At 42.4% G+C, this 12,435-nt stretch overlaps 1 protein-coding gene across 7 annotated transcripts in view; it reads left to right on the forward strand.

Annotated features, from left to right (window-relative positions):
* Nucleotides 1-203: 203 nt before the first annotated feature.
* Nucleotides 204-12,435, forward strand: part of plekhm3 (pleckstrin homology domain containing M3) — a 111,153-nt gene continuing 98,921 nt past the window's right edge. For 2 of the 7 annotated variants that reach the window (XR_015757621.1, XM_087988872.1), the window contains exons 1-2: nucleotides 2,229-2,509; nucleotides 10,014-11,433. Coding sequence is in view for 5 of the 7 variants with exons in the window: in XM_087988872.1 (XP_087844998.1) it covers nucleotides 10,851-11,433 (583 nt within the window). In the remaining 2 variants the exon portion in view is untranslated. Of the gene's footprint in view, nucleotides 328-2,228; nucleotides 2,510-4,702; nucleotides 4,726-10,013; nucleotides 11,434-12,435 lie in introns of those variants that run through there. The other 5 variants (XR_015757620.1, XM_087988873.1, XM_087988871.1 and 2 more) reach the window with 4 other exon arrangements.

Raw genomic sequence — 12,435 nt, forward strand, 5'->3', positions numbered from 1 at the left:
TGTTAAATGCTGGAGTGATGGACCTGGGATTTCTGTAGTAGAGGTGGGATGCTGGAGTCAGGAATAGAATGTACCAGCGAGGAACTTGCAGGGCTGAAGGAAGTTGGAGAGCTAATGAGGAAGTTAGAGTTATTGAGGAAGTGAGGCAGATTGGTGGAGCTCAGGGCAAAAGGAGGAAGTGAAATTAGGCAACGTTTGAGATTGAGAGGATATGGTGGACAGCATATCAGTTCGCTTCATGCGAGCGATCATGGTTCAGGCCGTGGTTTGAATCAGCAGCGAGGGAGTGGATATGTCATCGACAAAGACGCTCCTCTCCACAAGGAGGTAGGGCAGATGCATCTGTGAGGAGAAACTGCAGAGGTCTTGCAGAATTCAATAGCAGAACCTCATCATTTATTTCTTCTTTTTCTGTCACAACATGTTGGCTTAAGTTGAAATGTTTGCCAGGAAATCAGGCTGTTAATGCCCCACAGGAGCTGGGAAGAGGGTTGTCAATTGGGGTGGAGGGCTACTGAAGGTCCTCTTCCATGTTAGTGCCATGTGGAGGACATTGACATTTGGGTAGGGGAAAGAACTCAACTGGACGGATGCCAAACGCTCCCTTGATGGGCTATTGTGGGATCTGGGCAATTGCTCCTTTATCCTTTTGATCCCTAAACAGTGCAATGAAAGGACACCAGAACAAAAGCAGAAATTGCTGGAGAAACTGCTGGCAGAATCTGTGGAGAGAAAGCAGAGAATGTTTCGAGTCCAGTGACCCTTCCTCAGAACTGATGGTAGCTAGGAAAGTGGGTTATTTATGCTAAAGCTGTAGGCGTTTTAGTGGTGGTGGCGGGGGCGGTGACGAGTGAGAAGAGATGGAGCCCTTTTCAGTTAGGGAGACCAAGGGGCGAGTAATAGTATACTCATAGAATCATAGTAATGTATAGCATGGAAACAGACCCTACGGTCCAACTCATCCATGCCAACCAGATATCCCAACCCAATCTAGTCCTACCTGCCAGCACTTGGCCCGTATCCCTCCAAATGTTTCCTATTCATATACCTATCAGGCTATTAATACTCATCCAGATGCCTTTTAAATGTTGCAATTGTACCAGCCTCCACCATTCTCTGGCAGCTCATTCCATGCACATACCACCCTCTGAGTGAAAACGTTGCCACTTAGATCTCTTTTATATCTTTCCCCTCTCATCCTAAACCTATGCCCTCTAGTTCTGGACTCCCCCTCCCCAGGGAAAAGACTTTGTCTATTTCCCCTATCCATGCCCCTCATGATTTTATAAACCTCTATAAGACCACCCCTCAGTCTCCGACGCTCCAGGGAAAATAGCAGCAGCCTATTCAACCTCTCCCTTTGGGTCAAACCCTGGCAACATCCTTGTAAATATTTTCTGAACCCTTCCAAGTTTCGCAACATCTTTCTGATAGGAAAGAGACTATAATTGCACACAATATTCCAACGGTGGCCTAACCAATGTCCTGTACAGCCACAATATGACCTCCCAACATCTGTACTCTGAGAAAGAAAAGCTGATAATGGGCACCATAAGTAGGTGAAAATGGGCATCGTGCCCCCACTGTATGCTCTGGACACGCTAACTTCTCAGCAAACATTGCTGTGTTAATGGTGGCTTGGGAATCCTCCCCCCACTCTCCCCCCCCACCACCACCACCACCACCACCAAAAAGCAACCTTTGACCAAGATACAGCTGGGTATCCTCAGCTTTGCAAGTAATAGCTAAGCATATCCTGCAGATGCTATTCCCAAGGGGCAACACGTGAATCACCAGAGGAGAGTACTGAAGATAGATTATTGAATTGGACAGGGGTGGGAAGAGCAGACTTTCCAAGAGGTTCTTTGGCGACCATTGGACAGGTGGAAATGGAACCAAGTGAAACGACCCCAATGGGCAGCGATGCAGAAGGATGGTGCCAAAGAGGGATCATGTCCTTGTCACATTGCTTGAAAATATTGTGGGCTTATAGACAGGTGATGTGGCTAAGGTGCATAAAGAGCAGGATCTTGTGTTTCCCCTGGACCTGTAAATGCCAAAAGCTCTGAATCCATGTTTGCACCTTTTAGCAGACCGTCAGTAAAAAGGTCTGCGTTGCAGTTTATCCTTAGGAAATGTATTAGAGATGAAGTAGGAGACCTCCTGAAAATGGGCCTTACTGTTGTTCCTGCTCTTTATGCAGAGTTGCAGCACTTGATTGGCTTTTCATTACGTAATGCTCCATTAAATATTGATGCTCCAGGATTATGAGTGCCAGCCTTTTTTACTGCAACTTGCTTCTGAATCTGCATGTGAGAGCTCGTTCTCTGCTGCACTCTAAATCAATGAGGTCACCTCTTCAGGGCCCAGAGGATGCATTGTTTTTGTTTCTCCCTCCTCAGCAGTGCTGATGACTGTGTGTCCTGCGCGACAGCTGAACAGGACTGGGCTGGGACGTGGGAAGAGAACCCGTAGTGCTTGAAGTGCCACTGCCTGTCACAACTGAAAGGTAACTCTGAGTGGAGAAGCTTAGTGGATGCTTTAACGACAGTGTGGGGGTTGCAAGAATAAGGGAGCGAATTAAAATATTGGTGATGCAATGTACAAAATTAACAATGAATAGAGCACAATAGGCAAAGAAGTAATTAAAGCTGGAACAGGAGACACTGCAAGCAGACTGGCAGACAATCCGAAATTGTTTCAACTACACCAACTGAGATTGCTTTTAGAGTCTGAGTTTTTATACTGTTGACAATTACGATATTATTGTTTTGAGTTGTCAGCTACAGTGCAGTGGGCCACACTTTCACCTCTTGAGCCAGAAAGTTGTGGGTTAAAGTTGTACTCCAGAAATTAGAGCACACCATCCTGGTGTCATTCCAGGACAGTGCTGCCCTGTTTGGAGCTGCCGTCTTTTGGATTTGACTGGGCCTCAAAGAGGACGCAATAAGTCTACAGAGGGATATAGATAGGTTAGATGAGTGGCCAAAAATGTGGGCAGTGGACTACAACATGGGGAAAATATGTGAAGTCATGCTCTTTCGGCAGGCAGAACATAGAAGCTGAATATTATTTAAATAGAGAAAGAGTGCAGAAAGCATTGGCACAAAAACAGATTAGGGGGTCCATGTGCATGAGCCATAAAAAGCTAGCTTGCGTGTCATAGGGAAGGCAAAGGGAATGTTGGCCTTTATTTGAAAGGAAATAAAGTTTTAAAAAAAAGATGTGAAACTATACAAGGCACTAGTCTCACCACCCCTAGAATACTGTGAATAATTTTCTTGTGAAAGATTTACTGGCTTCGGAGGCAGTCCGGAGCAGGTTCATGAGATTGATCCCAGGTACAGAGGATATTTCTTATGAGGAGAGATTGAGTAGGTTGGGCTTGTACTCACTGGAATTGAGAAGAATGCAAAATGACCTTACTGAAACATAGGAGATTCTTATTGCGCTTGACAGGATGGATGTGGAGAGGTTTTTTGCCATTGTGGGAGAATGTATGACAAGAGGGTGTAATCTTTGGGTAGGGCAGAGGGAAAGGTGAGGAAGAATCTCTTCTGTCATCGGGTAATGAATCTGTGGAATTCTTCACAGCAGAGAGCTGCGGAGGCTACCTTGTTCAGTATACTCAAGGCTGAGATGGACAGATTTTTAATCAGTAAGGCATTCAAGAATTATGGGGAAAAGGCTAGGAATTCTTCACTCACTCAACTGCTTATAAACTCCGTGCCATTCTAAGAAAAAGAGCAGAGGGTATCCCTTGTGACTTGTCCAGTATTCAATCCTTAACCAATAGCTGAGCTGCCCTATCGTTTGTCCGTCATAATAGCTCAAACTTTCTCATAATTGAGAGGTCCAATATTGTAGCCATTTAGTTGGAATTAAGGAACAATAGAAGAGCTATTGCTTACATTTAGTTGGCCACCAAATAATGAGATGGAGTAAATTTTCAGATTATGGAAATTTTCAAATGCCACACAAAAGTGATAGTCATCCTAATATGGACTCAGATAGTAACAGTGTGAAGGGCAGAGAGGGGAAGGAATTTCTGAAATGTATACAAGAGAACTTTTCAGTGTGTTTTGAGGAAGGAAGTCATGCTGAAAGTAGTTCTGGAGAATGAAATAAAGCGTATTTTAGTGTGAAATCATTTGAGGAGAAGTGATCATAATATCAGGTATGGAACAGTTATCGGAAAGACAAAGGAACAATCAACCATGAAAGAACTTAGCAAAAGGAGGCTCACTTCATTGAGTTGTAAAAGAATTTGGATCCAAATCAAAACTTGATTGGCAAAATAGTAATCGGACAAAGGGCGTACCCTCAGAGTGGAAATGTTTCAGAATAGACTAATTCCTCTGAGAAGGGCGTTCAAAGCTACCGTCTCTGGTGTACTGAAGATGTAGAGGTTAGAATGAGACACAAAAATGATGCATCTAACAAAGATAGTGTTTCATGCTACCAAGCTGAATACAGGAGGGACAGAGGAGATTTATCAATGGTAATCCAAAAGTCAAAAAGAGAGTATAAGAATAGATTAACTGTGTCTAAATAAAAGAAATCCAAAATTCCTTTTATAAACATAAATTGTTCAAAGGTAGTCAAAGGAAAAAGGAGGCGAGGACCTTTAAAATAAGAGAATCATGTGTGAGGTACTAAATAAGTATTTTGTCTCTGTTTTTCTTTTGCTGTCACATCAAAGGAAACATTACCAGTGTTGAATAGGTAAGAAGGTACACCAAAAGTTAGCAGTACTCAAGATTGAAAATTCAGAATATATGGAATGCATGTTGTAGGTTTGCTTGCTGAGCTGCTAGGTTTGTTCTCGGGCATTTCGTCACCGTGCTAGGTAAGATCATCAGTGAGCCTAAGTTGAAGGAATGCTGTACTGTCCAGCTTTCTATTTATATGTCCTGGTCTGTTAAGATGGGTGATATTAAATAATACACTAATTTTTTTTCTCAGATTGGACAACTTCACACCTTATCTATATTATATTTCATCTGCCATTCATTTGCCCACTCTCAACTTATCTAAGTCACCCTGAAGCCTCTTTACCACCTTTTCACCACTCGCAATCCCACATAGTTTTGTATCCACAGGCAAATTTGGAAATATTAATTTGATTCCCTTGTCTACCATCTTCCACTCTAAAACAGCTCATTTATTCCTATTTACGTTTTCTGTCTGCTAACCAATTCTCAATCCATGCCAGTACATTACCACCAATTTCTTATGTTTTGGTTTTGCAGACTAATCTCTTATATGGGACTTTATCAAAAGCTTTCTGAAAATCCAATTACACCACATTCATGATTCATGTATTCTACTGGTCATGTCCTCAAAATAAAAACTGCAGTACATTTGTCAAACACAATTTCCCTTTAAGTTTAAACTGACTCTGTATAATCCCATTCGCATTTTCTAAATGTTCCCCAATGACTAATGTTAGGCCAACCAGTCTGTATTTCCTGATTTTTCTCCTTCCCTCTTATATTAAATGGGGGTAATATTTGTCACCCTCTTTCCTGCCAGGACTATTCCAGAATTTTGGCAGATGATAGCCAATGCATCCACTTTTTCCATGAATGTACACTGCGATATAGTTTCAGGTCTGGGAATTTCTCAGCTTTCGATCCAATTAACTTTTCCAGCACTATTTTTGATAACTAATACTCATCTTTAATTTTTGCTTCCCTAGTATCTCTTAGGTGTTCTTTGTGAATTCTTATGTGAAGACCGAACTAAAGTAGTTGTTTAATTGCTCTGCCATTTCCTTGTTCTCCATGATCAATTTTCTTGCCTCAGACTGCAAAGGCCCTTTATTTGTCTGTAGTTTTTTTTTCTTTTTATATTCTTACAGAAGCTCTTACAGTCTGCTTTTATGTTCCTTGCAAATTTAGTTTCCTACTCTATTTTTCCCCTGTTATGTAGCCTCTTGTTCTTCCTTTGCTGAATTATAAACTGATCCTGATCATCAGGCTTGCTATTTTCTCTAGCAACTTTATATGATGCCTCTTTGAATTTAATACTATTCTTATGTTCTTTTGTTGGCCATGGTTGAGCCACTTTTGCTGTTCTTCCACCTGAAAGGAATTAATAACTGTTGCAATACATGCATTCATTCCTTAAGTATTAATCATTTCTGTATCACTGTTATGCCTTTTAATGATGCTATGCGGTCTGCAGCAGCCAACTCATCCCTCATACTTTTGTAGTTTCCTTTGTTTAGATTTAGGACATGCCTTTCAGATTTTCTTACTATACTTTCAATCGCAATGAGGAATTCTATCATGTTATAGCCACTTTTTCGTAAAGGATCTCTAAATGAAATTATTAATAACCCTTCCTCGTACAAAACTAAATCTAGGATAGCCTCTTCCCTAGTCGGTTCCTCTCTTGCTAGTTTAAAAAAAACATAACAGGTTTTTAGATTAGATTAGATTACTTACAGTGTGGAAACAGGCCCTTCGGCCCAACAAGTCCACACCGACCCGCCGAAGCGCACCCACCCAGACCCATTCCCCTACATTTACCCCTGCACCTAACACTACAGGCAATTTAGCGTGGCCAATTCACCTAACCTGCACATTTTTGGAGTGTGGGAGGAAACCGGAGCACCCGGAGGAAACCCACGCAGACACGGGGAGAATGTGCAAACTCCACACAGTCGGTCGCCTGAGGCGGGAATTGAACCCGGGTCTCTGGCGCTGTGAGGCAGCAGTGCTAACCACTGTGCCACCGTGCCGCCCACTTTTTTTTTTCTTTTCCCCGCCGAAGCGCAACCCACCCATACCCCTACATTTACCCCTTACCTAACACTACGGGCAATTTAGCATGGCCAATTCACCTAACCTGCACATCTTTGGATTGTGGGAGGAAACCGGAGCACCCGGAGGAAACCCACGCAGACACGGGGAGAACCTGCAAACTCCACACAGTCAGTCGCCTGAGGCGGGAATTGAACCCGGGTCTCTGCTATAACGTGTGTTTCGTTAACGTGAATTCGCTGAAATGTGAATGACGAATTGAGGACACTGTTTCTACAGCGTGAACTTTTAAAACGTGTGTTGGCTGCAATGCGATTACATCGCCAACACTTTAAGCGCTGTTTCTAAAGTAGGATTTTTCTATAATGCAGGGTTTCACGAGTATGCAACTATCGCACTATAGAAGAACTACCTACGGGTGTAAACACCAGGAATTCATCTGCCATAGCAAATCATGTTACCAATAATGTGCAGTCTATATGCAAATTAACATCACTACAGGCAATATATGGAAGTTTGCATGCGTTGGTTAAAAGTGAAACTGTTTTGTCTAGGTTGATTAAGCAATGGAGAGTGTTGATGAGGGTAGTACATTATTTGGAGTTTCAAAAGAAATTCAATGAAGTAATGTACCATGACATGGAATTGTTAGCAAAATGAAAGCTCACTCCTGAATTGTTGTGCAGCTCAAATCCCCTTCTAAACCAATGACAACTGATGAACTCCTCACTCCCCATGGTCCTTCTGGTCCTGACTTTCCTTATCACTCAGCAGACATGATGCCTCTCCCCTGCCCTGACAGTGTCTCCTCTGATACCTCACTCGAGGATTTATGTGACACTATCCCCTTACCCGCCTGGCACCCTATCTTCCCAGCCCACTTTGTTTTACGTACTGACCTCCTTCCAGTAGTCGTCAACGTGGCTTAAGGGCTTTACATCTATGGAATACAGCAATGGTAGGGGATCCAATCTGCTGTCATTGCGGATTGCTGGATTGGACTGCGTGACTTCGGCTTGGAAGTTGTTGAAAAGATCCTCCTAAGATAAATGGGCAACATTTAGTCTGACTTGGTTAGCAAATAGAGATTCAAACTGTGGAAACATGAGGAAAGACGTGGTGCTGGAAAAACACAGCAGGCCAGGCAGCATCCGAGGAGCAGGAGAATCGACATTTCGGGCATAAGCCCTTCTTCAGGAAACGTCGATTCTCCTGCTCCTCGGATGCTGCCTGGCCTGTTGTGTTTTTCCATCACCACATTTTTCAACTCTGGTACTCCAGCATCTGCAGTCCTCACTTTCTCCTAGTTGAAACATGAGGAAACTCTGGTTGAGTGTAAGTAATTAGACAGCTTGATTGAGGAATCAACATAGATAGTGCTTCATCTGCATCATTCAATGAATTACAATTCCCTTCCTTCCTTTTCCCTTAAATGTTTTTATTTCTCATTCCTCTATCTCTGTCTCAAATTCCTGTTATCTCTGCGTCATGGATCAAAAAGCAGCATGTTGCATGTTATCTGTCTTGTCTTTAATTTTAATAAATGATCCAAACTCCACTATCGATCTGAGAAAGATGTGTTAATGTTGTATGGTTCAGGAGTTGCACTTCCTATGTACAGTTCCGCCAAACTCCAAAAATCCTCATTGACTTTGACTTTGTTTCTTAGGGTGAGAAGAGTATTATCAAGACCAGCAGTGTATTTAGCTGGTATCTTTAACCCGATACAGTATCCTAAGGCTTTGCAGGAGTGTAAACTTAATTTGGATGCAAGCCATATATGGAAATACCTGGCAGGCAACTAGCAGCTGCACCAAATAGACAGACTGGAAGATGGAGCAATGATTAAGTGATGAAAGTTTGGCGAGTTCAAGTGGAGAATTAGAGATCTTGGATGGGGTTGGGGGCACTAGGAATGGCACTGGATGACATTATGGAAATAAAGAGGATCAAGGATGAGCATTTTAAAAATTTAAACATTGTTTAATCAGGAGCCATTTTCGATCAGCAAGCAAGTTGTGTTTGGTGAGCAATCTAATAAGAATTAGGATGCAGGCAGCTTTGGGTGATCTCATGTTTACAGAGAGGTAGACAGTGAGGGGCCAGCTAGGAATGCACTGGAATAATCAAGGCTAGAGGTTAGTAAGGCCCGGATCAAGCTTTCAGCAGCAGATGAACTAAGGCAGGGCAGTATAGGGTGATATTACTGAAGTAGAAATGGACCTGATGATGTGGATACATGGTTGGAAGCTCATCTTGGTGTTAGATATCATACCAAGTTTGTGAATAGTCTGAATGAAGGACATTGGAAGCACCTTTCCAGTCATTGAAGTCAACGTTGCAAAGTCGGGAAAAATGCCAGCTGAGTTTAGATAACTAGAAGAGGTAGGCTGGAATCTAATCAAGGTGGTTTAGGTGATTTACATATATTAATCTAATCAAACGGTTTAGAGATGTTACTATGCAGCATGGAAGCATGTGAGAATGAAAACACAGGCCTAGCCCTGTTATGGAGAATGAGGTCCTGCAAACAGTGCTGTGATAATGTCCAGCTAATAAATATGTCCTCATAATGTCTGGGACATGGGAACCGGAGTAAGGGAGTCCTGCCAATGTAAAATGGATGTTTTTACATCCTTGGTAGATGCATGGCAGATGAAGTATAATATGGATAAATCTGAGGTTATCCACATTGGTAGCAAAAGCAGGAAGGCAGATTATTATCTGAATGGGAATATTTGAGAAAGGGAGAGGTGCAACAAGACCTGGGTATCTTTGTACACCAGTTGCTGATAGTAAGCGTGCAGGTACAGCAGGTAGATGATATAATGGTCATTGTAGTGAGTGGATTTGAGTACAGGAGCAGGTATGTTTTGCTGCAAATGTGTAAGGCCTTGATGAGACCACACCTAGGGTATTGTGTGCAGTTTTGGTCCCCATATCCTGTTCCCCTTTTCCATCTGCCCTGCCCTGGTTCTGCAGTCCAAACTAGCCATCCATGTAATTAATATAAGTAAATCACCTAAACCACCTTGATTAGATTCCAGCCGACCTCTTCTAGTTATCTAATCTATGTCTAAACGACTCGAATTCTTCTTTATTTGTGTATTAGACGTGTGAGAAATAATGTTTTTAATGTTGATGTTGACCCTCTACCCTGCATGTCTTGAAATTAATGTCTGCTGTATCTTTTGCGATGGCAAAGACAGAATGCAAGTCATCTGTTTTTCCTTCTCCCCTCAGGGGTTGACCTGAAATGCCTGTAACCAACTCACGACGTGGGCAACAATTGAACAATGGGTATGGCATGCCTTTGAGAAAAACATCCGTACTAAACATTTTGAGAAACGACCCACGCTACAGCCCAGAAACGTTCTAATTGATTGTAAACTGACAGTCTGCACTCGCTTTCCCGGGACAGGTGTTTGTTCTACGATACAGGCACATTACTTTGTCAAGATGGATTTGTGATCTAAAAGCACCTCTATGTACTTCAATCACTCCACACTATTGTCGCACAATGATAGATGACAGGATTGCTGCATTGAAAAGATAGAAGAATTCAACATTGACTCTCTGACCATACTGGCCCATCAACGTGCCTTTGCTTTGATAGCACCTAAGAGGCCTCCAGCTGAAGAGCAGCAGGAGTTCTTTTATTTGCTGATGACAATATTTTCATTTTAGTGCTGTAATTTTAGATATTTTCAGTTTCTTTGCTCAGCATCTTTCTGTATTCCCTTGCATTTTGTCCATTTATAGCTCTTCCAGACTGAATAAAGGAACTACTCCTAATCTACCTTCAAGTGGGTTTAGCTGCCAAAGTGACATGCCCTGCTTGTTCTACAGTATGCTGTCAGATGCACGGGTTAAGTGTGTAATCCGTAAGTAATGAAACTGTCCTCTTGTAAGAGTTTGGTGATGAGTTGGAAGACTATGACTTATTGACATTCAAGGAACCTTTTGAAGAGAATAGGGTTGCTGAACTCTTGAGTTGGATTTGCTCCCTTTTTGATCAAAATATTTTGGACTGATCGCCTAATTGTTTGTGGCTCAGTCCAGAGCTGAAGACTGCAGCTGATGGAGGCACTGGAAGCAGATGATATCAGCCCTGCTTTGGAAGCTACTGAAGAGTTCTTCCTCTTCAGTGGCATTGATGACCAGGTAGGGCATAATGATCTCCCAAAACAGGAGGTGTTTGGGATCCAGGAGGTCCCGGTGATAATTGGGCATGATGTCCTCAAGGTGAAGGGTGAGAGGTCACACAAAACAGATGACACCAGAATTGCATCGCAGAAAATGAGCAAATCAGCGTACGCAGAGCAAATAGAAGTCAGAAGAAGTTCCCCCACCAGCAAACCAGTTGGAGTGGCTAATGGGCCAACACAGCAGTGGTCAGATGGTGCAGACACAAACAGCTCCATCTCAAATAGTTATGGAGCACTTCACTCCAGAATTGGCAATCCAGCAGAAGAATGGTCACCCAGCTGGTCACCGGCCTTCCAATCGCAATCTGACATTGTTCTATCTCACTGCAGATCACAGTCTGGGCCCATGCAAACCCACTGCCCATTGGATTCGGACATTCCTCCCTCCCGCATCTCTTTCCCATCCACACTTAGCAAAGGCGGGAACTTTGCTGTGGCCAGTCAAAGCCAAGACAGTAAGTACAACCCATCATGCAGCAACTCTCCCCTTCCTGTTATATCCATAAATGATAGTCATATTGTAACTATGATATCTACTGGATTGTTGACTTTTATTTCAAGTGGATTAGAATTCAAAGGGTTGGAGATTTATGTTAAATTTATTTAAATGCTCTGATCAGATTGCTTCTGGAGTACTGCGTTCTGTTTTGAGCTTTGCAAGTTAGGAATATTGTATTATCGTTCGAAGGGTACAGTGCAGATTCATCAGAATGATATCAGGGTCAAAAAGATTAAATTATGAAGAACAGTTGCGTATACCAGATTTCTATTCTGTTTAACATTGAAGATTAAGGAGAGAGCTCATTGGGATGATCAAATTCCTTAATAGGGTCGAGAGAAAGTGTTTACTCTGGTACAGGAGTCCAGAATAGTGGTAAAATTATAGCTGGACTATTCCAGGTAATGTCAGGAGCACTTCCTTCCCTAAAGACTAGTGGAAATCTGTGACTTCCCTAAAAATCTGTGGTGGCATTACAGGTATTATTGAATATCTCAAAACTGAGGTTCGTAGATTTTTGTTGGATTGGATGTTAGGGGTTGCTGAACTAATGTGGGGAAATGGAGTTATGATACAGATAAGCCAAGTACTAGTTGACTGGTGGAAGTGGCCCAATGAATTGAATGACTTCCTGTTCTTGTATAGGCCCACGTTAAATCAGAGTTTAATGGCACGAATCCCATCGGCTGTTCTCCCTTGTCCGCCAAGTTAAGAAAATTTACGTTACCAAACAGAACCTTGACACTGATCTAAAAGTACACAGGCTCACCCTTTGATAACAGCTTTGCAGATTTTTATTATTGTTTGTTAATTCTGTGCCTTTTTTTTTACATCTTCAGTCTGCTTTCTGTTGGTGCCTTACATCTAAGGTATGGTTTCACATTTTGGTTGTGACCCTGAATATCAAATGACATCAAAGGCTAATCTTTGTGAAACTGGGAAAGGGAGAGGGGAATCT

This window comes from Chiloscyllium plagiosum, unplaced genomic scaffold (assembly GCF_037043375.1).
Source record: "Chiloscyllium plagiosum isolate Xiang-an unplaced genomic scaffold, Cpla_swu_hap1 HiC_scaffold_7, whole genome shotgun sequence".
NCBI lineage: Eukaryota > Metazoa > Chordata > Chondrichthyes > Orectolobiformes > Hemiscylliidae > Chiloscyllium > Chiloscyllium plagiosum.